This window comes from Mastomys coucha, unplaced genomic scaffold (assembly GCF_008632895.1).
Source record: "Mastomys coucha isolate ucsf_1 unplaced genomic scaffold, UCSF_Mcou_1 pScaffold18, whole genome shotgun sequence".
Classification (NCBI taxonomy): domain Eukaryota; kingdom Metazoa; phylum Chordata; class Mammalia; order Rodentia; family Muridae; genus Mastomys; species Mastomys coucha.
This window is the reverse complement of record NW_022196900.1, coordinates 57,875,509-57,902,949: the sequence shown is the minus strand read 5'-3', so window position 1 is coordinate 57,902,949 and position 27,441 is coordinate 57,875,509. Positions and strand designations below refer to the sequence as shown.

At 41.2% G+C, this 27,441-nt stretch overlaps 1 protein-coding gene across 5 annotated transcripts in view; it reads right to left on the bottom strand.

Annotated features, from left to right (window-relative positions):
* Patj (PATJ crumbs cell polarity complex component) overlaps window positions 1–27,441 on the bottom strand; it is a 314,427-nt gene that overhangs the window by 92,567 nt on the left and 194,419 nt on the right. For all 5 annotated transcript variants that reach the window (XM_031377903.1, XM_031377900.1, XM_031377901.1 and 2 more), the window contains one exon: window positions 5,991–6,063. In XM_031377903.1, coding sequence (XP_031233763.1) covers window positions 5,991–6,063 — 73 coding nt within the window. The remainder of the gene's footprint in view (window positions 1–5,990; window positions 6,064–27,441) is intronic.

Genomic DNA, 27,441 nt, shown 5'->3' with positions numbered 1-27,441 from the left:
TTTTTAATAGTTAAGAAAATGTGTGAGTGTATGTGTGTGCAAGAGCACGCACACAGGCAAGAAAGCACTGACCCTGGAGCCCATGAGCTGGCTCGCTGGGCTGGTCAGCGCCATGGCGTAGCTATCACACTGGTGCTAAGATCCAAACTCAGGTCCTCATGCCCGTGCAGCAGGCGCTTTACTGAGTCACTCCCCAGCCTCCTAACTCAATAATTTTTTAAAATTTTATTTATTTATTTATTTATTTATTTATTTATTTATTTATTTTTGAGACAGGACTTCTCTGTATAGCCCTGGCTGTCCTGGAACTCACTCTGTAGACCAGGTTGGTCTCAAACTCTGGGAGGTGCTGGGATTAAAGGCGTGTGCCACCACCGCCCGGCCTAACTCAATAATTTTTGAGATGGTCTCCGTACATGGCCCAGGCTGTCACTGGATTGACTCCCCTTGTACTGTCATACCTTGCTTGCTAGCTTATTTTTCTGCTATTTTGTTTTCTTCAATATATAGTTTTCCCACAGATTCTTACCAGCTGGATAGAAAGAACCTTAAGGGCAAAACGTTACTTTATTTGAGAGCAGAGCATCAGTCGTCTGGCTAAGTTCTTGTGGTTTAGATGACAATGTCTAACAAGATTCCTTATCCAACAGGACAAGAACACATCAACAGAAATAACTGTCTTCTCTGATGTGAGTTGTCACTAAACACTGACTGGCTTGCTGGCCTCCTGAGTGCGGGGATTAAAGACATATGCTACCACATCCAGCTTAGTTGTCTTTATTTTAAAAATAAGGTTCATGTTTGTGGTTTGAGACTGTGTTATGTCTGTGTCCCTAAATCCAATGCATTCTTCCAAAACACCACTCAGGGCTTTTAACTCTCACCACAGCAGAAGTTCATCAGTACTTCTTTTTGAAAAAGAAAATTCTGTTTACTAGATATGACAAACTGAATTTTTTTCTCCTGTTATCCTGAACATCTTTACTATTAGATGAGCCAGAAGTCCAGAAAGGCAGTGTACCATTAAAGCTAAAATGGAAATTATGGTACTGGCTGACCCTCTGTAACCATCTCTGTAACCATCTCCGCAGCTCTCCAAGGCTGGCACTCCCTCTCTCCAGCTATTCAGAAAGCACAGCCTTGGGGCAAGCGAACTAGAGGCTCCTGCTGTAGAGACAAGATCCAGGCTTCCTCATGGAGGGATGACGTGAACATCTAACATCCTGGGTCTATCTGAGCCCTCCCTGTCTCTTATGGGATCACTGCAGTGACTTTTTAATGGGGTTTCCCTCCTCAATTAAGGTATCTTTCTTTGAGAGACATTCGTTTTATTTATTTATGTATATATGAGCACATGTTTTGGTTCCCACATGGTTTTAGGGATTGGATGCAGGTTCTCAGGTTCTGCAGCAAGTGCCTTTCTTTGACGTTTCTACTCAGCTAACCCTGGCCAGATCATCTCATTCAGGTGCTTCCAGCACCTCCAAGTGCTCACAGCATGCCATTCAGACATGGAGTTTAGAATTCTACTCTCTCTCATGAAGCCTAAGTCTAGTTCCCGACAGCATCTATTATTTCATTTCATTCACACCCTTCTCTACTCCCCAACTATACTCTCTTCTTCCATGTTTCAGTCTCTTCTACCAAACCTTTTTTAAGCACACAGTCTCACTCTGCCACCCAGACTAGCTGGGCTCATGGTTCTCTTGCCTTAGCATCCAGTGTTGGGAGGGAAGCGCTGCCACCCTTGGCAGCAGCAACGCATTTGAAAATCCAACCAAAGAAATGAAACACACCCTCACGTTCACTGCACCAATACCCCAGTTACAAAGGAACAGCTCACCTAAGCTTTGGTCAATGGATGGCTGGAGGAGGAAAATGAGGCTTATAAATACAATGTGTAAATCTACCTGTATTAATAACAGTGATAACTACAGCAACAATAATAATAGTGCTTTGTGATGACATGGGTAGACATGGAGAACTTTGTTAAGTAAGATGAGTTCAGGTATTCAAAGTACAATATCACATGATTTCACTTAACTATGAATTCTAAAAATACTGTCTCACAGGAGCAGAGTGTAGGGCTTACTAGGGAAGGAGTGGTGGAGTTGAGAGGATGGAAGGCAAGAGCTCCAGTTTCAGTTAGATTGGACAAACCGGGATAAGACACATAAAATTAGCCTAAGATTAAAAGCAATGTCTGCAGTCTCGAAAATATCTAAGAGTTTTTTCCGTTTTGTTTTTGTCTTTTGTATTATGTGTTGAGTTAGGATATTGTTATATAGCCCGGGTTAGCTTGGAGCTCTTATGTCGACCAGGTTAGCCTTAAACTCACTATTTTTATCCTTGGCCTCAATGCTGGGATTATAGATATGCAGTACTCTAACAGATTTCAAGTAATATTAGTTCGCATGTGTGGCACACACACACACACACACACACACACACACACACACAACAACAAAAATATGTAAAGAAATGCATGCTATCTAGTTTGGGTTAGCCATCCCTTAATGTATACATATTCAAAAAACAATGTTGAATCTGATAAATACATACACGTTTCATTTGTCAATTCAAAAATTAAATAATTTAATAAAGGAAGAAATCCTATTTTGTTCATAATCATTGAAGATGGAAGGTGCCAGAGCTGTTTGCTCGAGGCTATGGTAATATGAGCACAACCACAAGAAACTCCCAGTGTGTGCCAGGAACAGTCTGAGCATTTCACAGTGCTAATTCTAACAGGACGAAGGCTCACACTGCGAAGTGCCTGACGTCTGAGCTGTGCTTACACGCTGTTCTACACAGTGCCATAATGGTTTCTCCGTGGCCAAGTGTGTACGGAAATGCTGACAGTGCCATGGAAATGTGCATGTGCAGACTCTTCTGACTCAGGACTTGATTCTCATTAGGAGAGGCTTCACAGAGACAGGCAGGCTTTGGGAGGTTAACTGCCTTTATCCAGGTCACGTGACCAATACACAGCTGGTAGAAAGAAAAACCAAACTAGCCAGCATCACACAGCAATACCACCCCACGGTGGGTCAATATTCTGCTAGTATATCTTCTCTGACTCTCACACAGCAATACCACCCCACGGTGGGTCAATATTCTGCTAGTATATTTTCTTGGACTCTCCTAGCACCTAACGGCCCAAAATAACTTGGCTGGAACTATGCCACACTTAAGAGTTTAATAAATATTTCCCAAATGAAGGGAGGAATGTGAGATGTCACTAGTGTACAATAAACGTCAGGCCACATTTCTGTTGTCAGGTTGAACTTAACAGTGGCATGGTTGTACTTAATATACAGTGTATGGTTTAAACTGGTTCTCTTGTCATCCACCTAATAAGTTATGCTTGAAAGCCCACAGAACCACCTATGCATAAAGGCAGAGTGACTGGCATGTAGGCAAACAAGGCAGCATGGTGAAGAGCGCTTACAGACTTCACCCCACCCAAAGGAGGGCGCCTTTCCAGTGGTGACAGTCACTAGAGCCACCAGAACAGAGAATGTAATTCAAATGTCAACACTGTAAAAGAAATTCTGGAGCTGCATCCTTAAAAAAAGGGGGTGGGGGAGATGGCTCAGTAGTTAAGAGCACTGACTGCTCTTCCAGAGGTCCTGAGTTCAATTCCCAGCAACCACATGGTGGCTCACAACCATCTGTAGTGGGATCCGATGCCCTCTTCTGGTGTATCTGAAGACAGCGACAGTGTGTTCATATACATAAAATAAATAAATAAATCTTAAAAGAAAGAAAGACAGAAAGAGGGAGGGAGGGAAAGAGAGAAAAGTATTTATGTAACTACCTTGTTTGACTTAATTCTCCATCAACTGAAATGCTAACACTGGCAAACTGCAGTCAGTTATTGTAATTAGGATCTTGAAAATGATAAGTGGCATAATTTCTACCTCATTGGCAGCATGCTTTATTTAAAAAGCAAAATCAGGCCAGGTGTGCTCACTTTTAATCCTAGCACTAGGGAGGCTGAGGCAGGCAGATCTCTACGAGTTTGAGACTAGCCTCCAGTCTGGTCTGTATATGAGGATGAGTTCTAGTAAAAACAAAAACAAAAACAAAAACAAAACAAAAAAAAAACAAACCAAGCAAACAAACAAATAATCAGCAAAGTCAGTCTTTAAATGTTCACACGATGTTGATACTCTTTTGAATGACACCAAGTTACTTTTTCTGGCTAATTACTGATTCAGTAAGATTAAGATATAAGAAAAAAAAATCTTTTTTTTTATAGGTGACTGAATTATTTTTTAATGGTGACTTACCAGTTCAGTGATTAACACAATTTAAAAAAATGAATTTAAATAGCTATTAATATATACTGTAAAGAGTGAGTTAAAATTTAACTGTTTACCTGTGCTGAATGCTGCTCTGTGGCATGAGCTCTACTAAGTCCTTCATATACACTGTTTCTTTCATCTCCAAGACAAGTGCTGGGGATTGCTGGTCACAGTGAGGTATGCACAGAGGCAGATGCTGACCGGCATACCTGCACGTGGGCTCATGGGTATATAACTTAGCCTCCATGTCTCTTCTCACAGTTGGAAATAACAATACTGCCTCAGTCTGGGTGCAAGGGTCATGAAAGTAACACTGGTAGTACCCAGACAGGGCCTGGCATAGCCAGCAGCACCCTCGATCACCTGCCACGTGAAGGCCCCCCCCTCCCCCGAGCAGGAAGCTGCAGATTGCAGCTGGCTAGGACCACACCGAAGAAGGCATGTGGTTGATATTCAAGCCATTCCCAACAGAAGAAAACAGATGAAGCCATGGCGCATTTACATAGCTGAGTACAATCTGTGGTCTCAGTCATCTATCTACTGGGTCTCGACATACTCTGCACATACATTATCTAATCCCAGCAATAAGGCAGAAGCTATTGTCACTATTATGCAAGAAATTAGACTGTGGGTCAAAGGGATAGTGCAGCTGCAGCTCTCCGAGGCTCCATGGCTCACGGACAGTTGCAGGATCTGAACTGGTAGTTTGGCTGTGGGGCCAGCTCTCTGCCAGCTGTCTTCTATCTATTTCAACCACATGAGCTGTCTTCTCACCATTCCTACCACAGTCTCTTGGTGTTATCCACTGAACTCAGGACCCGAAGCATGCCAGAGACTCGAATGTTACATCTCTAGAACCTTTGAGGTCTTAAATTAAACAACAACAACAACAACAACAAAAAAACTAAACCAAAAACCAAAAACCAAACCCTTAAGTGTTAGCAAGACTGTTGTAATCATGACAATGAAGATAATGTTTATTGCTACAAATTTTTAATTTGCAGCTTATTTGACAATAACTTGTCAAAACAGATAGAAAATGCAACTGGAATCATTTCTGATTCAATGGTGACTGATCTTGATTGGATTCAGACATGGGGTGGGGTGCACCCCACACAGAGCAGTAGAGTCTGAGGGAGAAAGTCAGAAGGACCTCGAATGTCAGCAGCACCATCCATGAGACTGAGTGCCCAGAAGGAAAAGGAAGAGAGAGACATCAGACCACGGGTGCCAGTGTCTATCACTGCTGTGGTGTGCTGAGGACATCGGAGGCCAGCCGCTCTTGTCTTTCAATGTAGACTCACACCAACAATTCCCCAAGGGTTCGACCTCCAGCGACAACCTGGGACTACACTGTAGTCCCCCTTACTCTAAGCTTTCAGCTTTGTGAACTGAGCAGCTCAGGGGCTCTCTGAACTCGGAGTATTTAACTGGCCATTGCTAGGCCATCCAATAGATCTGAGGAACTTTGTAACTCTGAAGAGGCAATACTAGTGAGTTGATTCTAATACATTTATTTAACACTGTTTTATACCTTATAATCATACCTCCACAGCTTTCTATCTTGGGTAGGGAAATTTGCTAGTTAACAGATAAGATGTGATTAAAAATCAAAAGGTAAGGTTTTATGGAAATGAAAAATCCATTGAGTGCACTGAGAACTGTTTCTTACAACCTTACCTCAACAGGTGATGGGGAATGTGATGGTACAGGGAAGGGAGCGACGGCCATCTGATTGACTGCATCTTCGTTTCTGTGAAATGGACAAACAGGAAGAGTCAGTACTTGATAAAGGATCCTGACTTAAATTACAAGTACTTCCTTAGTTCTCAGTTCAAAATGTGCGCACAACACCACACGTTTGCAGAGAGATCAAGCATGCAAAGCTATTACACAAAGATAGGTGCCACACTTAAGAGATACTACTCGGATATAATTATTGGTGATACAGAATGATGATTCTGGGAGTTAGCAAATCCAGCTTACAATGTCTGATGTTGCAGAAGATAATTTTAGAACAGTGTCAACTCTTTCAGCACTGTGGCATGTCAATTTTTAAATCTGTACACAGCCTCTAGGTCCTAGTCATGTCTCCAGCGTTGTGTTCTTTGAACTGGAAACATTCCCAGGCTTTCTCACTTGGCTTCAAACTTTGCTCTGCCAATGAAGGATGTCAGGGATGTCTACAACAGGCCCTACATGGCAGACTGTGAGGAAGAGTGATGGACGGGGATAGCACAGCTCTAGAAAGATCACGCCTTGTGGTTATGTGGATGCTGTGTGTCATCTTAAATGAGCAGAGTATGGACACAACCACCTCTAAAATACCAGTTCTGATCATTTGGCTCGTTTCTACCATGTGACCAGCAGACAACAGGCAGTGCTATGTAGGAGATCATGACTGTCCTATACTAGTTACTCATTGTGCAAGACCAATAACTATGCTGAGATATATTTATGTGAAGTCTTATCTTTCACAAATAAAAGCATGAAAACTCACAAATATGTTTTCTGCTTAACACACAAAAGCTGGTGATGAAGTTCAATATGAGAATATCTGTTGACTATGCATGAAGCTCTGAGTTCAACCCTAGCACCAAGAAGGGGAAAAAAATAAACATAAGACCTGATATATCTTTACACATACAAAAGTGACCTGATTAGGCAGGGTAACAAGTCTACTGGTCCATGTCATTCCTGCTTTAGACTTTAGTCAAGTCTCTACTTCTTTGAAAGGCCTGTCCTCATTCAGTTTATAAACACCTATGCATACTTCTCCAGTATGATTTAATAACCTCAATGAGATGACGAACTCCTCTAACAAAGGCCACATTTCCACATTTATGTCTTCTACATCCAACCCCATCTTCTTCTGAGCTCAATCTCCACAATTGACTCTCCACTTGAAGGGTCACTACTACAAGTCTGACAAGCATCCTGAGAAAAACAGAACTCACTATTTCACTCATTGTCCAGATTGTTCTATAGCCTATTCTCCTCACATGAGTACTCAACTAAGACTTGTCCTCTTGCTCAACCAGGAACTAAGAGTCTTTGAAATTTGCTCTGCCAGTCACAGTTTTACACATTTATAATGTACTTTGATCATGTCCATCCCTATGATCCTCTCATCCCTTTCCCCCTGCTCTGAACCTCTGCTTCCCTGAAAGTTCCTCTCCTACTTTCCTGCCCATATTCAACTATATTTAATAGGGTCATTTGCATGAGTATGGCTGGGAGCTAAGAGTCTTTCTAGAAAAAAACCTTATTTCTCAGTGGTATTTCTGACCCATGAACAAGTCTCATGACTCTATGTTCTCAATGCATCTTTTTTTTTTTAAAAGATTTATTTATTTATTATTTGTAAGTACACTGTAGCTGTCTTCAGACACCCCAGAAGAGGGCATCTGATCTCATTACAGATGGTTGTGAGCCACCACATGGTTGCTGGGATTTGAACTTGGGTTCTTCGGAAGAGCAGTCAGTGCTCTTAACTGCTGGGCCATCTCTCCAGCCCCCTACAATGCATCCTAAATCTTTCCTGTGCTTCCCATTCTACCCTATATGCGGGACACTATTTCTCACCCTAATCAAAGAAAGCTCTGTATTTGATTTCCTGTCTTACATTTCTCAGCACCTGCACTGCAGTCCGCTCTTTACACAGCAAAGCTATTGTGGTCTTGATAGATAGACTATAATCAGATTTGATTATAGTCATAACTACCCCTGCTTCCTCCTCTTTGTTATCATCTTCTGTTTTGAGACTGAGTAGCCCAGACTGGCTTCAAACTTCCTATGTAGAGGACGATGGCCATGAACTTTTGACTTTCCTCCCTAATGTGATTATACTTCTATTCTGGCTTTAAATAATCTTATGGCTTCTTATTCCATTGAGGAGGTAGTCTACTGTGTAACTCATGGGAGGAACCCAGCTCTAGCTATGGGGTTGTGAGGAATCACTTTTCACAGTTTTTGTTCCTAGACTGCTAATGAAAGTAGACTGAAGTATCAGACTGGTGAATATTCTTCAGGAAACGAAGCGGGTGGGAAGATGGTGAAGTTGGTAAAGTGCCTCCAACACAAGCATAAGGACTTGAGTTTGAGTTTTTCCAAGAAAAAGCTTAGTGCAAGGCTCCTAGCACTGAAAACATGGCTGCACATAAACTTTGTAGTCATGATTAGTTGTCTCAGGACATCTGCTTAAAATTTAATGATTTTTCCACAAATTAGTATGACTTCGATGGCATTTAATTCCACTGATTTTTGTGGAGAGTGGCATCCTAGTGACTTCAGAGACACAGGAGAAGGAGCACAGAAGGAGAAGGTTGACACTGGAAATGAGCAGCAGGCCACATGACTTCATGAGTCTTCAGGCCCGTAACAGTCTAAGAGTCTCCTAAAGAATCAAGCCTGTTTGCACTAGAATCAAGCTTTTGAACAACAGTGAAAGTTTCTTAGGCGCCCACATGAAATACAAGCTAGAGTTGCAGTTGTTTGTGTTTTTATAATCATCTTAAGCACTGCTAAGGAGAGACAATGAAGAGAATATTCCAGGTACATATCCCTGTGTGGACTGCTTGAAGATCCCCATCAGATGCCTGAAACCAGAATAATGGATCTTACCTATATTCAATGTTCATATATATTGTGTTCTATTTTCCTTTCTGTTGCTATGATAAAAGCACTGTGACCAAAAGAAATTTAGGGGAGGAAGGTATTTATTTGGCTTAAACTTCCAGAACATACTCTATCAGTGAGGGAAGTCAGGGCAGGAGCTCACACAGGAGCATGAAGCAGACACCACAGAGAAATGCCGTTGGCTGCCTCATGCTTAGCTAGCTTTCCTACTACACTCAGAACCACTTACCCAGGGATGCTGCTGTCCACAGTGGTCTAGGCTTCCCAATATCAATTAACAACTAAAACCATCTCCTGCCAGGCCAATCTGATCTTGGAAATACCTCAACGGAAAATTAATCTCTTTTCAGGTGACTCTATGCAGTGTGGTGCTGATAGTTAAAGGCAACTAGGGCATATGGATATCTAGAAGGGTTTATATCTCAGTGAGAAATTAACAAACAATAGAGGTGGGGTCTTATTTCTTCAAATGATAGCTGCTAGCTGGCCACCTAGCAGGAGAGTATGCACACTACAGTGTCTACTGAATGAGTGATCTGAGAAAACATGAAATGGAAGGCAGTGTGACCAAGGTAAGTCCTATGCTTTCAACCTGCTTCCATGAGTTAATGGCAAGTGTTCTGCCTGTAGCCTGCCAAGAACCAGCACTTCCCCACCTGAAGGATAGTACTTGGTGTTTGTCCAGCTCATCAGCAGCACCTGGATGCTACAACAGACGTATACTAGATAATGCAAATAGCCTGCCTCAGTATGAGTGGATGGAACACATAGGCACCTTGGTTTGGGGCAACCAAATTCTCCATCTCTGAGATTCAAACTTTACAGCACATACGCAGAACTCAGTAGTGTGCAATCATGATACTATCAAAGGGAATCTTCCAGTTAATACAGAGCTCAGGAACCTCCAAGTGCTGATAACTCTTGAAGTGCACTGGAGCCTTCTCTTCAGAAGTCTTAGTGGTTCCTTTTGATAATCAATGAGATGTCTCTATAAACTCCTAAGGGTGTCTTCTTCTTTTTTTTTTTTTTTTTTTTTTTTGTTGTTGTTGTTGTTGTTGTTTGTTTGTTTGCTTGTTTTTCCAAGACAGTCTCCAATATCCCCAGGCTGGCCTTAAACTCACCAGCTGAGAATGACCCTACTGTCACCCACGAGTGCAGGGATTACAGTCTTCCACCACTGCCACTAGTTCATACAGTACCGGGACAGAGAACCCAGGGCTTTGCATATGCTAGGCAAGTACTTTTCCAACTGAGCTATACTCCAGCCCTGCTTTCGTTTTAACTTAAGCTGGTTAGAGTTTAATTGTTTGCAGTTCAATGATATAGCTCATCTTATTTTGAATATGTACATATATTTGACACATGTTTATAATATGAATATAAAAATGAATAAAACATGATTCCCATCTTGATGATATCAGCAATTAGTGAGGAATATAGCAAACAAACAAAATTACAATTGTAGAATTACTACACTGGGGCTGTCAGTTTGGTTTTTCTCAATAGGATATTAAGAACACTATCAATTTGATCTCTTTGTAGAATAATTTATATAATTATATTTGTAATATAATTTATATTACATATATACATACATCTATATATAAATTAGTCTTTGTTAAAATTAGTCTTTGTTAAAAAAATACACTCATGGGGCTGGAAAAACAGTTTAGTGGGTAAGAGTACTTGCTTGTTCTGCAAGCAAAAGGGGCCGAGTTCAAATCCTCTCACAAAAACTTGGGTGTGGCTGTGCACGTCTGTAACTGCAATACTTAGGAGTAGAGAGAACCGTGAGAGGTTACTGGCTGGGCAGTAATCATCCGGCCCAGCTCAGATGTGAAAAAGCCTGTGTTAAAGCTATAGGGTAGAGAACACTGCTCTGTGTTGGGTAGGGGAGCAGCAGGAGGTGATGTATATATGGTGCACGTATGTGTAGCTATGTGCTTAAATGCAGAGGCCAGAGCAGCACACAAGCAAATACTTACACCACACACACACACCCCACCCACAAAAACACACAGGCACTGGTAAAATACGAGCAGTATGTATTTGGGCAGAATATCACAAAGGCTGAGACTTCTTCCCCTTGTACACATGACTGACAGTGCGGACGGGTTGGTGAATTCGCTTACAAGATCAGCTTATGTAATGTGACACAGCTGACTTCAGGATAAAGGAGATTACCTGACTGTTCCTGAAGCAATCATGAGAAACCTTTAAATAGAGAACTGTCGTGTCTCAGAAACAGTGTTCAGGCCTCTTAATCACACTGACTTATGTGAATTCTGAGCTCAAGGAGATTCTCTGAAACACTCTGAGCTTGGGCGGTTTAATAGGAAGGGGCTTTCTGTTAAATAGGAGTTTCCCCAGAGCCCACACACTCAAGCCTCACTAATTCTGGATCTTCACCTTGTGAGACCCAGAATAGAAAACCTAGCTACTGCACCAGACCTACAGAGCCATAAGCCAAGAAGCAGGGACGCAGGAGTGCTGTGAGCCACTGAGTTTGTAGCAGTATATGATAGAGTAAGAGAAAACTAATTAAATATACATACAAACACACACACATATATATACATATATATATACATATATACATATATATGTATATACATATATATGTATATATGTATATATATATATATTTTTCTATGTAGCTCATGAGGACTCAGAACTCATTATGTGGGCAGACTGGCCTTGAAGTCTAAATTTTCCTGCCTCAATGACCTCTTGGGTATTGGGATAACAAGGTATTTGCCACCAATCAGAAAACATAGTCAGCAGAAATAGCATTTGTGTGCTACTGTATGATGCCCTTTAAGCTAGAATGTCTCCATGAGCTAGCTGCAGTTTTCTTCATCACTTTTTTTACATGCAGGTAAAGTCACCCACCAAGGCTACTAAATCACAAGAGCTATGATTCAAAACCATGGTCTGGCTTCAGAACTCCCTCATAACCGTTGTACTAGCCCAGAGCCACAGATGCTGTCACCTTTCATAGGTTCAAGTTAATCAGACCTATCTTGGGGAAATTCTTACAGGGTCACAGTTTTCTCTTAAATCCATTTTATAAACTTCCTAAGGAAAGACACACATGGTTCCAAGCTTGTTCAAACTACCAACTGCAATCTCGCTGCGTCTCATGTTCACATTGCCTATCACTTATATGAATCTAATGGTAAAAAATGCTTTAAAATGTCATTATTTTAAATAGTATGTGTTCAGGAGAACAAATTTCGATGGTAGTATGTGACAGGGCAAACAGTAAGCAATAGAGCAGAGCATGACTCGCTAGGCGGCCGAGATCACAGGTATGACATAGGCTGCTCATAGTTTCCTCTGGCATGCTCCTTTCCTCCCCTGTAGGTCAGTCCTTATTCACTGTCCTTTTGCTGCTTTGAGGATCATGGGAAGATATGCTGATATGGAATGTCTGCAGCATGGATACCTAAATGTTCAGAGTCAGTGGAGAGGCATGGATTTTGCTGAATTTTAATTGGAACTAATATGAAAACAACCATTAGAAATTATTAGCTGGAGAGATGTTTCAGTGCTTTCCCACAGGACCCGGGGAGGACTCTCAGCTCCCACTAGATGCTTATAACTGCTTGTAAGTCCAGTTTCAGGAGCTCTGACACCCTCTTCTGGCTTTTTCAGGCACCAGGCATGTGTGCAGTGCACAGGCGTACATGCAGGCAAAACACCCATCCACATGAAATAACTGAAAATAAATGTACAATTATTAATATTACTAGCATGTATGTATGTGAGTAATGTGCATCTGTACATGTAGAAGGTCAGAGGAGGATGAGGAGTTGGTTCTGTCTTCTTTCTTTCTGTAATATCTAAGCTCTGGAGATTGAACTCAGGACATCAGACCTGTGTAGCAAGCACCTTTTTCTTTTTTCTCTTCCTTTTCCTTTTCCTTTTCCTTTTCTTTCCTTTCCTTCCCTTCCCTGCCCCTCTCCTCTCCTCTTCCTTTCCCTTTTCTTTTCTTTTCTGTCATTTTGGGCTACTGCTTAGTACAGAAGTATGCCTAATTCTATCAGAAAAGTATGCTGTATATAATTTTGTAGAAGAATGATTTTTAAAATCGTGCTTACATTTTATTCATAATACTTAAGAATTAGAAATGCTCACAGGAAAATGGATCAACAAACTTTTATATATCCATAGAATGGAATATTACTCAGCAACTAAAGGAACAAATTTCGATGACTACGGCTGACCTGGACTAGCAGTGACAGGGTCCTAAGTAGGAGGGCCAGGAGATGAGAACATAAAGAAGAAGATAGGAAAGCTGGGGATAGGAGGTCTTCCAGCAAGCACATTAGGAAGCACAACAATGTGAACTAACTAGTCCCCTCAGAGCTCCCAGGGACTAAACCACCAACCAAAGAGTACACATGAGGGGACTCATGGCTCCAGCAGCATGGGTAGCAGAGGATGGCCAAGTTGGTCATCAATGGGAGGAGAGGCCCTTGGCCCTGTGAAGGTTCTATGCCCCAGTGTAGGGGAATGCCAGGGCCAGAAAGTCGGAGAGGGTGAGTTGGGGAGTAGGGGGAAGGCGGAGGGAACAGGGTTTTTATCTTTCTTTCTTTTTTTTTTTAATTTTAATTTAACTTAATTTTATTCCTTTTTTTTTCGGAGGGGAAACTGGGAAAGGAGATATCATATGACATGTAAATAAAGAAAATATCTAATAAAAAAAAAAAAGAAGCACAGCATCTTATATACTTTTTCCAGGGGGAGAAATGGGACAGTGTCAATGGAAAGCTACTGAGAGGAATCATCAGGCAGCTAATCAAGCAATGCTGCACAAGGGGAACACAGGCTATATCAAGGGTGTCAGAGACCAAAGCACAGCAGCCTTGTGGCCGATAACCCCAGCCTCGTTAGGGGTAAAAAGCCAAGGTCCCAGAACCAAAATCTTAACTCCTTTCAGGTCCAGGCTCTAGTCTTTCTCTTTCCTTGCTTGTTTGATCCTTCCCCCTGACCACTGGATTCAATTTTGAAGGAATTCGAGTATCTTTTGGGTATGGATGATATAAAAATATTGTTTTATGCTGTTTTACTTCATTTTTAAAAAGGTTTGCTTTTGAGTTGGATTATAGCCCTCTCTCTCCTGACCCAAAGATGCTTATTTAAAAGATGTCTGAATCTGTCATGAGTCAGCTGGCCATCTGACTCTGAGACAGGAAGAGGGAGAGCAAAACAAACAGCCCAGGAAATATACATTATGTGCTTTAAAATAGCTGAAAAGGAAACCAGTCCCAGAAGGATTACTGCTGCTTACCTCATACTCCTTTTCTTGGTTTTATTTAACTTTCTAAAACTTTTGCTAAAGTATAAGGTTTATTTCAGGATTTGGTTAAACTTTTTGTACCTAAATATTTTTACGTTTATTGAGTATGGTTAAAGATCTGTAAAATCTGTTTTAAAAAGTTAGCTTAAATTTGTAACCAAAGGATTGACAGTTAATCTATACATAGCTAATCTTAATTTGCTACTTCATGCTAGTATGTAATATGAAATCAACTCTTGTTTCAAAAAAAAAATTTTTTTTTAAAAAAAAGGGATAAATAGCAACCATGTGACTTGCCAACATCTTGGCTGATGACCCATCAGGATGGAAGCAACCAAGTGCCTGGCAGCCATCTTGGCTGATGACCTCATCAGAATGAAAGCAATCCTGTGACTGGCAGCCATCTTTAGTAAGCTTAAAGAGAGTATATGCCATGTGACTTCATCACCATCAGGATTAAGGTGACTACATGGTATGAACCAACAAACACAGTGCCCATTAAATTTCTTAATCCTACTGAGCTCCCTCTTATCATAGTATTTCTTTTTTAAACATTATTTTGGATTAGTATGGTTTTTTTTGTATGATGATTTTTGTCCTGAAAGTAAAAAATTTATATAAAAATGTATGTCTAACAAAGTATGCTTAATTAAGATTTATAAATTCTAAAGATTATACAGTTCCACTTTTAACTCTTTCCCTAGTCTGTATCTGTCCCAGCAGATTTCCAGTCAACTGAAAACTGCAAACTGCTCCAAACATGCCAGCCTTAGGTGGCCCTTTGAAATGAGTGAGGCCTAGACTTGCCAAAAGGTGATGTAAACTGATGCTTCTAATGGAATTTCCTATAGCTTGAGTCCCTGCTTTGGAGCAGCATTCCAGACTGCTCAAAAGTCTTTGCTAGCTCCAGATGGTCCAGCGTAACCAGGACAACAAACCTCTGTTTCCTCCTGGCCTTTGTTTGGCATTCCAGCTTTCTTGAGCCCTAACAACTGACATCCCAGTTTTGGCTGAGAAGCAATTACAGAAGAGAGTATGTCATCCCTTATCCTCAATAAAATGCTGGAATGTTAGATCAAACAAACAACAAAAAACCCCAAGTTCTTCTCTACCAGAAGGAGGCAACTCCTTTCTCTCTGGCAGAAGGGGCAAATGGTTACCTGTTATGTCTATCGGCATACCAGAGCCCATGTCATTCTCTGTGTTCCTTCAGTATTATAAATACATGTTAAAAATCAGAGTTACTCAAGATGGAGGCTGGGATCTGAGTGAGTGGCTTACTTCATAGTTATCATTTTTTACCTGAATGAAGCAGGTGTTTGTTCTCTGTCTCACTGGTTTATGCATCCTAATGCTTACTTGTTGATGCCAATGTTGATCTCCTTGTATTCTCCCCATTCAACCCCAAACAAAACAAAGCAATGCTAAACATACCAGAGGCCCTAAAATTAAATTTCCCACATTGATTCATTCTCCTATACCCAGTGGGGAATGTACTGGGCTACTAGAGAGTTATGCCATCTGATAAAAGTATTCCTAAGAACACTTTCATTGCTAAAACTATCTTAGAAAAACTGGTCTCTGATCACTTAGACCAGCCATAAATCCATACATAATGTGTCCCTGACATAAAGGTTATGAATGTGCCTGCTGATCAGCGAGAACTGAAACCCTGTGGGGGAAACCCTTTTGTCTTAGTCTATAGTTCTCCCAAATATATACTTGCCAACTAAAACTCTCTCCTGTTGCTTTCTGGATATTACCATAAAACCTTGTATCATAAATTGCCTACACACACACACACATACACACACACACACACACACACACACACACACAAACATGAGAGTCAACACAGTTAAAATATAAACCTTTAGCCCTACATAAATGTGAATCAACAATTTGATTCCTAGGAACCAGAGCCAGTGGGGAATACAGCAGCTAAGGAGTCCATTTTAGGTCTGAGGCTAGCCCTGTGAGCAACCTGAGGCTGTGAAGACACAACCAGGAGTTCCAGGAATGCAAAGACCCAAGAGTTTGCCTTACGTCTTTGGAAACACATTTCTACAAGAATAAATTGTGGCCTCTGCCTTTAAAAGTGGCCACCCCCTTTCAGTTGGGCCTCAGTCCCAAATCCAACCATGGGAACCAAGGATGGCTGCAGTTTAAATAACTCCACAACATAAGCACAGCATTTTGTGACTGGGATGCTAAGTTGCAGATGCTTAAACTTCCCTGTTTTACATCCCCGTTAGCATTTATATATTCAGCTGTTATCCAAGGTGCCAAGCTTAGTAGTTTCATTGTAATGGTTCTGCTCTTCTTTCTTCCCATCTCACAGTCCCATCCTAATCTACTTCTATCAGTTGCTCGCACTATGATAAGACATTCCCTCCTGGTTTTCTTGATCTGTATCTGAATTAATTCAAATGATTCCCCACTCACTAGAACCAGAGGAAGTCAAAGACTTACTTCACCTCTACTGTTCTGCTTACCATATATAAAAACCTGTTCACCTGTCTTAACTTTTAACTGTATGGCTTTACAAAAGATGTACACAGTTGGGATGTATACACACACACACACACACACACACACACACACACACACACACACACACACATATCCCTGTGAGTTTAAAACAGTAATTTTTGAAAGAGGAAAAGTAAAAATAGATATCTCATGTGTTAGGGTGGGTGTATTTATAAAACACTATCATTTCTTATGGGTCAGTCTGAGATCAAACTCTCTAATAAGTATGTTTATTTCTTTTAAAAGTGAATGTGTGGTCTCTTGGATAATTTGTAGAAAATCTTGAGCTTACTCCTAAATGGCTAAAACAATCTTGATATAGAACAGCACTGAAGGTTTCCTCTTTTCATACATCAAAAGTTACCACAAAGACACAACAGTCACCAACAGAATAGGATGAAGAGCCCAGAAATAAACCCCTTTGTATGTGACTGAAAGACTCTCAAGGACAGCAAAGGCACTCAATGTAGGAAGTGGTTTCTTTTTTTCAAACAGCGCTGGAAAACCCTGACAGTCTCATGCACAGAACAACACTGGATCCCTTCTTTGTATCCTATGTCAAAATTAACTCAAAGTAGATCAAAGACTTAAATATGGAGCTAATACAAAAACCTTTGAGAGAAAACATAGGGGGAAAGTTCTGTAACACTGAACACTGAATGGCTAAATGGCAAAGCAGACGAATGAGACGACATCAACGGTATTGTTTCTATCTAATGCAATCCAAAAAGTGAGAAGGTGAGAGAAAATATTTACAAATCATTAATCTGACAAATGGCTAATATCTAGAATATGTACAGACTCCCATCACTCAGGAGCAATAGCAAAACAAACAACCTGCTTGGAAAAATGGCAATAAATGCGGTGCTGCCTAGTTTATGTCAAACTGACACAGGCTAGAGTCATCTAAAAAGAGGAAACTTTAATTGAGAAAATGTCTTCATAAAGGGCTGGAGAGATGGCTCAGTGGTTAAGAGCTCTGGCTGCTCTTCCAAAGGTTCTGAGTTCAAATCCCAGCAACCACATGGTAGCTCACAACCATCCATAATGAGGTCTGACTCCCTCTTGTAGAGTGTTGGAAGAAAATGTCTTCATAAGATTGGGCTATAGGTCATTTTCTTAACTAGTGATTGATAGGGAAGGGCCTAGCCCATTGTGGGTGGTGCCACCCTGGGATGGTGGTCCTGGGCTCTATAAGAAAGCAGGGTGAGCAAGTCAGTGAGAACATTCCTCCATAGCCTCTGTATCATTTCCTGCTTCCAGGTTTCTATCCTGCTTGAGCTCCTGTCCTGACTCCCTGTCGTGATAAATATGATGTGGAAGTGTAAGCCAAATAACCTCTTTCCTCCCCAAGCTGCTTTTGGTTATGGGGTTTCATCATAGCCATAGTAACCCTACTTAAGACAGATGTGAACAGTTCTCCAAAGAAGACATAAACAGCCAATAGCACATGAAAGATGCTCAACATAGTGATCACTAGTGAGTGCAAACTGAGACTGTAAGGAGGTGTCCCCTCAAACTCGCTAGGATAAAAACAAAACAGAAAATGAACTGGAAAGGGTGGGAAGGAATTGGAATCTTTGTGCACTGTTGTTGGAATGGAAAATGGTGAGGCTGATAGAGAAAACAGAATGATTGTTCCCCAAAAGGTCAAGACAGAAGAATGGGGTGACTCAGCAATTGCATTTGTAAGGCTACATCTAAGAGACATGAGGTCTCAAAGAGGGTACTGAATACCTGTGCTCATGGATGCATTATTTACAATAGTTAAAAGGTGGAAGATAAATAGAGCATATTCACATAGTAGAATACCATTAGTGTCAAAAAGGAAAGAAATTCTGGCACATGGTACAATATGGATGAACTCTGAAATCTATGCCAAACTAAATAAGCCAGGTGGGCTGGTCACCTACTTACAAGATTCTGCTTACATAAGAATCCTGTACAGTCAAATTCAGACAAACCCTAGTTCATGTTCACTGTCCACTTGATGGGAGGTAGAATTACCATGAAACACGCCTATGAGTGTGCTTTCAGATTGGATCAACCAAAAGAGGAGAACTGCTGTGAATGTAGGTCCCACATGGAATAGAATGGATAGAGTGAACAGATGCTTGGCCATCACCAGTGTCTGCTTCCTGACTGTAGGTGTTGTGACCAGCTGCCTCAGTGCCTGCCAAGATGGACTGTACCTACAAACAACATAAACCTTTTTTCTTTAAGTTGCTTTCATCAGGTGTTTTGTATCAGCAACTAGAAGAGTAACTACCACACAGACATTCTCTCTGAAAGACAGCAATAAGCCTAGCCTTATTCTCTCCTCTCTGAATCCAGGCTGGGAAAACGCACATGCTAAAATTATGGTACTATAAGCCAAGTACTGGGAGAGGACCTTCTCCACCAGGAAACAGCACTGACAAATCCTGCTTGAGGACCATTGCAATCTCATGCCAAGCCAGTGACAGGCTGGTAGTGGAAGGAGTCATAGGAAATCCTCAGTGGATGAAGATCTCATCTCATGTATGAAGGCTAACAGATCCAGAAATCCAGGCTAAACGCACTTGTGACAAGGAAAGGCACATAAGGAATTGCTGTGGTCCTTGGGGTCTGCTCAGATTCACCTGCCTTTATGGCCTCCTGAGTTGTTCATTAGTGATGAAATGAACTTGGAGCAACTTAAGCAAAACAGACTTTCTTGGAGGGACACTGGGCTCTCATGCAATAAACAGAAAGGCCATATGACCAGGTGTGTAACAGCCAGGAACTAAAGGACTTCTAGAGGAAAAAAATAAAAGCCCTAAGTAGGATGTTGTAACAACAGGACCATACCCTCTGGGGACGAAAGCCACCCATCTAAGAGGCTTCTCATTGCCTGATTTCATTCTAAGCTTAAGGCAGCACATTGTGCAAGTATAGGTCACATGGACAGCCATTCTCCACATGTCAGCACTGAAAGGTGACATTCCTCCAGCCTTTATATGAAAACAGGCATCTGGATTTACTAGATTTTTGCTTTGTTTTGTTTTGTTTTTTAATTGTTCCCCAAGTGTGTGTGGATGACCATCACAGGAAATTAACGGGACACAGTTTCTTATTCTTTATCAAACTCTGTTTAATAGTTATTATTTATGTTTTTGCCACAACAGTGCTAGAGCTCAAGCCCAGCTCCTTTATATCCTAGGCGACTGTGCTCCTACTCCACTCACAGCCCCAGAGTCTAAATGTCAACTGAAAGAAAAGCTGATCACACTGTCCCTAGTGACCTCATAAATAGGTGTTCTGAACACCAAGGGTAGACAGGAACAAATAGAGTCATAATTCCAGCAAGCTGACCCCGCCAGCACTGTCAAGGATTGCAAAGGAAAGAGGAAAGGATTTTCAAAGACACTTCATAAATTATTCAGGGAAGGTGGAGGTGGGAGTGGAGCTCAGCAGCACAGTGCTTGCTTGGCATGTGTGAAGTTCTGTGTTCAATCTCCAGCACTGTATTAAAGAAAAGAAAAAGGAATGAAAAGAAAAGATGGAGTTAGCCCAGTCCCAACACTTAAATAATCTGCTTCATTCACGTGATTCATGTTCATGGATGGTGCTGTGAAGCACCTGGTCATTTGAGGCTTGATAAATCACACTCACAAAGGGAAATTTTACTGTTAAGAGGTAAGACAGTTCCAGAAATGCATGGCATCATGACCGGATTAAGTGTCCAGCCTAATGTGATCACATCAATTGACTTTGACAAAAGATCAAAACATAAAAATCTTAACTTCAACTTATTTTGAAAATGGCCTAATTTATAAATTGAATTACAAAACAAAAACAAAACAAACCAGTAAGTGAATGCAATTTAAGCTTAAAATGTGTAACAAGGGTGGTGAGACATTGTTGGTGAGAGCACTTGCCACTGACGTCCGACAACATGATCCAGGGAACCCACATAAATGAAGGAGAGAACTGACAAGTCTGCTGACCCCACGCTTGCACTGTGGTATGTGCATGCCCATATTCACACATCATGCACACACACACACACACACACACACACACACACACACAAACACACACAACTATAATAATAGATAAATAAATTTAAGGACATATAAGAAGTAGGTATTTCTGTACAGGAAAGATACACTGGAAGAAATTAAGCAAGAGTTGGTTCTTGACAACATTGTGGAAAACCCTCATAGTCTACCACATTGGCCAACAAAAGAGAAAGCCTGGGAGGTGCTTGTGTCTCTGCTGTCTTCTTACTCTGACCTCTAGTGGATGTCAGCACTAATGTCAGGCCTTGTCCTCAAAGTTCTCCATTGTATATACCATGAATGATATTCACTGTGTTCTCAAAGACAGCTCCTAACAGGATTGGAAATAACACTCACAAACACCCCCCCCCCAGACACCCCTCAATGTTCATACGTTATGACCAACACCCGTCTTTGGCTTCTGTACAAACTTGCTTCCCTGTGCTTTGGGTCTCAACTAAGCATCCCTCCCTGGAGTTCCTTCCTGAAGGCCCAGAAGGTTACAAAGTGAGAGTGTTTTAAAGCAGGAATCCAAGATGACTTTTTGGATGGGCTCTGCCTCGAGAGGACTCTGACATTGAAATTAATTTCAAGCCAATATCATCTTTCAGGAATATGTGCAGGCCACACTATTTTGAATTGCCAAAACAAGACATATGTTCAATTGATACAGCAGGGTGGCTCCCATGGTGAGTTCACTTTTATTCTGTAGGGCCTGGCAGCTAGCACTAAATCTTTCCAAGGCTTTCGGTTTCATTTGCCTCCTTTAGCCCCAGGAGTTCTACACAGTACACATTTTCCACACATGATTACATAATGGAGACTGAGCTCTTATACATGACATTTAATTTTCAATAGTCAGGGAAGGCATGACAGGCGCTACAGACAAGATCGTTAATCTCCTTGGCTCCCCTCACAGCACAGCTATTCATCCCAGCGTGAGTCTAGCCTCCTCTCTGTAAGCTGGCTTGCTTGTGCAGAGGGGGAAGCACAAAATGGACCAAGAGCCTAGACTGTAATACACATCCAGATGAAGAGGTGAATAACCTAGCAAAACAAGGCCTGTCTGTTTCTGATTCAGCAATCATATATAAATATATATGGGGTAATTATGTAAACTATGGATACTTACACATAGCAGCTCACAGACCCCAGAAAAATCACAGGTCAATTAACATGAGTGAACACATGTGTTAAGGGAACAGGACATGGTTGTGATAGGTACATGCATCATTACAGACTAAGGGACCCAGTTAACCAAAACATGACTCATAGCACATTTTAGTAGCCCCCCTCCCTGAGTGTTAACCATACTCCAAAACCTGTGGCCAGTTCTCATTTTTATTCCAGAGGTAAATTAATTTGGAAAAGAGTCACCAATGTATAAAAGCCACTAACTTCTACATAATGGAAAGGTTTCAAAAATTAGTAATATCTAAGGTAGGAATTATTTCCAAATAGAAGCATCAACTATAAAAAATACAGTATATATAAGTGCAGTTCCAAATACGGTAATCCAGTTCAAGTGATATGGGGTTTAATCATATCACCCGTGTTGAGATGATTCAAGAGTTAACTTGCTGAAATTTCATAAATTAACTTTTAGTTCTTCCAAAATCTGGTTCCCAAATGGGCAAAATCCAGGTTCTTACAGTCTGAAAGTGGCAGTGCATGAGACACTGAAAGATATGTGCAAGTGAGTGATGAGCCAGACAATCGTGAACATAAAATGCTGGCCAGGATCTACGATGCAGAGCCACTGTGGACAGATGCATTACCTATATGGGTACATGTATGTGCAAACCTGGTACAATTCTACCACTAATGTTTCAGAGGCCAGGAGAGGTGACAGATACAAGAATATGCCAGAGCTCTAGCCAGTGCACTAGTGACCACGAACAGGTCAGGGCATAGGAAGTAGACGCAAATCTACCAGTGATCTCCATTTGTCCTCTACGGATCTGAATTTCACTGACATTGGGATTCACTATATTAGATATTTCTCTGCACACTCATTATTAATAATAGTAGGTGTACTGGCTGGTTTTGTGTGTCAACTTGACACAGGCTGGAGTTATCACAGAGAAGGGAGCTTCAGTTGGGGAAGTGGCTCCATGAGACCCAGCTGTGGGGCATTTTCTCAATTAGTGATCAAGGGGGTAGGGTCCCTTGTGGGTGGTGCCATCCCTGGGCTGGAAGTCTTGGGTTCTACAAGAAAGCAGGCTAAGCAAGCCAGTAAGGAACATCACTCCATGGCCTCTGCATCAGCTCCTGCTTCCTGACCTGCTTGAGTTCCAGTCCTGACTTCCTCTGGTGATCAACAGCAATGTGGAAGTAAGCTAAATAAACCCTTTCCTCCCCAACTTGCATCTTAGTCATGATGTTTGTGCAGGAATAGAAACCCTGACTAAGACAGTAGGTAAACATTACTTAACAAATAAGCTAAGGATGGGGATTTGATCCCTTTATTTCAGGAAATAACTGAACATATTGTTCCTTTCCTGGTGCTTATTCATCATGATTTAATGAGAGATTCTTACAGCACAAATTTGCTTTGTGTAACAACAGTATCACAGCTGGGGCAGCACAAGAAGTGCTAGCCAGCAAGTCTGAGAATGCAAGTTCCATGGCAGGACCCACATGGTGGATAGAACTGACTCTCACAAGTTGTTTTTTGATCTCTACATGATCTCTACACTCTTGCTGTAGAAAAACCATTTGTATATATGCCCGCAATATAAATGCACAAATACACAGACACAGATAGACACCATCCTAAAATTAAACACAGCGGAGACTGAGTGTATTTTTGTACTATCTCCATTCTGACTTCTTTTAGGCCCTTTCTCCCACTCTTCCTAACCCTTCCTGCCACACTCACAGATGCCCCCATATCAGCAGACGCTGCCAAGCCCACAGTCAGTCATGCCCATTTATATCAGGAAACCGACTAAGCTCACACAGCTGTGTGTAAACAGCTGGGTTCCAAGTACTGGGATGCTGGACCAACATTTCATCTTCTAATTTTCACCTGGGCTCTCAAGGAGGGAGATGAGAGGGAACCCTCTTTCTACTTAAGCATTCTCAGGGGGAATATCTCCTTCCATTTGGACAAGTGAAGGCTTAATTCAATGTCTGCACATAAAATACCAAATACATAGCAGCTCAGGCCAATAGCCTGGCTGTCAGTACTACACACATTTCTCCTGATTCAGCTGAAGCTCATGTCCCTATAACTTTTGGAGTGAATATGATAAGAAAGTGTACAGAATCACTCCTACAAATTTCTTCCTTCTATAGGTCTATTCTTTTATGTGTCTCCCTGCCCCACAACTTTTGGCAGTGTTGGAACTAAAGCCAGCAACCTCCACAAACACGCTGGGCAAGCTGTCAACCACAGAGCTACCCTGACAATCCAATTTTGTTTTTCTAGAAAAATTGAAAAACTTTTCAAACATACTAATATGGAAAAATTGTAAGAAGATGAAATTAGACAGAGAATTTTGGATTACATACATATATTTAAATCCATATAAAATTACTATGATTTTCACTTTGGAAAAGTATCTAGAGCTGTTTTATGGTAGCTAAAAAAGAATTAATTCAATAACATTTTCTAAATGACCAACAGATCCTGGGAATTATATAATTTAATGACCTTCATTAACAGTACATGCTATGGTCTGAATATTTGTGTCCCCAAACTTATATGCTGAAACTTAATCACTATGGCAGCAGTGCTAGTTAGGGGCCTTTTGGGAGAGATCTGCTTATGGAGGCAGGGCTCTCTTGGGATTCTTGCTCTTATAAAACAGGAATAAGGAAGCTCCTTTGACATGCAAAGAACTAGTAAGAGACAGGAAGCAGACCTTTACCATTCACAAACCTGCTGGTGCCTTGACCTCACCATCATGACTGAAGAAATAAATCTCTGTAGCTTACAAGCCAGCCAGTTTATAGTATTTATTTTAACAACAGCCTCAAAGGAACACACAGTTTCTCATAAGAACAAACATTTTCAGTGTACATTGATAAATATAAGTTGCTTAATACCACCTTAGCGAAACAAAACAAAAGAAAATCAACCAACCAACCAACCAACCAACCAACCAACCAACCAAAATCCCCTCCAAACTATGAGAAGACTGAGCTGGCAGGTCTTCTCTGTTGAAACCCCACACAGCTGTCTCCTACGGTCAACTTCACATTGCTCCAGTCTTTCTTTACAGGAGGAGGAAGGCTTTGACTTCCAAACACTTTCCTGTATGAAATGATTTCCTTTGGACTGGACTCCTTTTCCCTTCTGCTACTTTAAAGCAGAAGGCCAAGAACTGGCAATAAATGCTCTGCCAATGCTGAAAGAGGAATGGCATGTTGATAACAGCACTTGTAACTGCAGCCAATGCCATGCACTAAACAAAGAGAGCCATGTACTTTTATTTGCTGCTATAATAAAATACAAATACAAACACATATATAATATAAATAAAATAAAATACCCAAAGCTGGGTAGCTTATAAAGAAAAGACATTTGTTCAGCTCATGGTTTTCTTTTCAATTGAAAAGTATTTTTTCATATATTTTGATTATGTTTTCTTTTTCCTTAATTACTCCATACTTATCCAAATTTATGTACTTTTCCTCTCTCTTAAAAAACAAACAAATGCAAAAACCAAGAAACACCACCCTTCAATAGAAAATCAAAATAAATAAGCAGAAGTTGAAAAGATAGAAAGTGTTGAAACAAAGCAAAATTCCAGAAAAATACATTGAGCTTGTTTTGTGTTGACTAAGTATTTCTGGGTATGGGGTCTGCCCTGTGGTTAATAAACTCAATGATATTCTATTAGAGACACTGATTTTTCTTCTGCCAGTGGGTATCAATTGCAAATAGCTTCTTGGTTAGGGGTAGGAGCACATGTCCCTTTCCTCTTGTCAGTGCTGGGACCCCATCCGGCTTGAACCTGTACAGACGTGCTGCCAGTCACTCTGAGTTCTTATGTGTCTTGCTGCATCTGGAAGACACGGTTTCCTTGGATTATCCATCACCTGGCTCTTAGTCTTTCTGACTCCTCTTCCACATGGATCCCTGAGTCTTGAGGGGAGGACTTTGATGAATGCATCTCATTTATTAAGAGAGTGCTCCAAAGTCTTGCACTCTCTGCACATTGTCTAGTTGTGGGTCTTTATATTAGTTCCTACCTACTGCAAGAAACAGCTTCCCTGATGAGGGCTAGCTCATGCTGTTAGAAGCTGAATATCCAAACAGCATTGTGCAAACTGTGCTGAGGGACTACAAGTGGTGAAACCATTGTGACAGTTTGTAGGAAAGGGAGATGCAACATGGAAAAACAGGAAGCCAGAGAGTGAGCCTGGGAGCAGGCTCATTTTTTCTTTCTTTTTCTTTTTCTTTTTTTCTGTTTTAAATCTTTGTGATGCTAAGGATGGAACTCACGAATTAGAGGCAGTGGTTCACTAAGCTACAACTCCATCCCAGTGCATTTTTTTCTTTTAATTTTTTTAAATTGTATTTTGAGTGTGTACACAAGAATGCAGATACCCAAGAAGACCAGAGTGACACTAGATTTTCCTGGAGCTGAAATAGAGCCAGTAGTAAGTGGGCAGATTGGTGGTGAGTGGGTTTTGGGAAGCAAATTCTGGTCTCCTGGAATCTCTCTAGCAGGAAACTATATTTTTATAAGAACACAGTTTCAGGAAAACTACCTACCAACCCACGAGAAATGTCCTAATATTCTAAGAGCAGTACCCAGTGACTGATCAACTTTTAAGCCCCTCTCTCAATGGTCCTTGTCTTTACATGACCATATTGGAAACCAAACCTTCTAATAAACAAACCTGTGAGACACACAAACAGTCTTTAAGTCCAAACCTGCGACACGTGTGAATTTCTTTCAGTGGACAGCTTAGCCTTTTCAGTGACCATGCTTCAAATCTGCTCAAGTTATTAACAGCAAACTCTCATTTGAAGCACCCGACAACTGGAAGAGCAAAGAAACCCCAGAAAAAGCATTGCTGAGCACATCTCAGGAGGCAGTGTAATGCACAGACACACAAGAAGGTCTCCCCTTCTGAAGCCAGAACAAAGGAAGAAAGAGCTGTTAGGTGAGAGAAAAGGATGTGGAAGGATATTCAGTTGCACCACTGCCCAACCGGGGAATAAAACTACCCTCAGGGCCCAGTGGTCTCAGCAATGGAGAGGTCTCCCTGATGGTAATCAACAAGAGAAGGAAAATAACAATCATTTTCATCCTAAAAGGGCAGTGAATAGTCTCTCAGCCCTTACCCTATGCTTCTCATTGTATTGACCATTTTATTTGTTCTGTAGTCCTGGGAATGAAACTCAGTGCCTTGAGTGTTCTAGACAGGTGCTCTACCATTGAGCAGTATCCCCAGCCCATACTGATTATTTTCCAAAAATTGACAAAAAATGATTTATTTTATGAGGATGAGTGCTTCATCTGCATGTATGTGTACCATGCGCACACCAGGTTTCCACTGAAGTCAGGAATAAGCACTGGATTCTCTGGAACTAAAGGTACAGGTGCTGTAAGCTACCACATGGGTGCTTGGAATTGAATCTGAGTCCTTTGCAAGAGCAGCCAGTGCTCTTTTT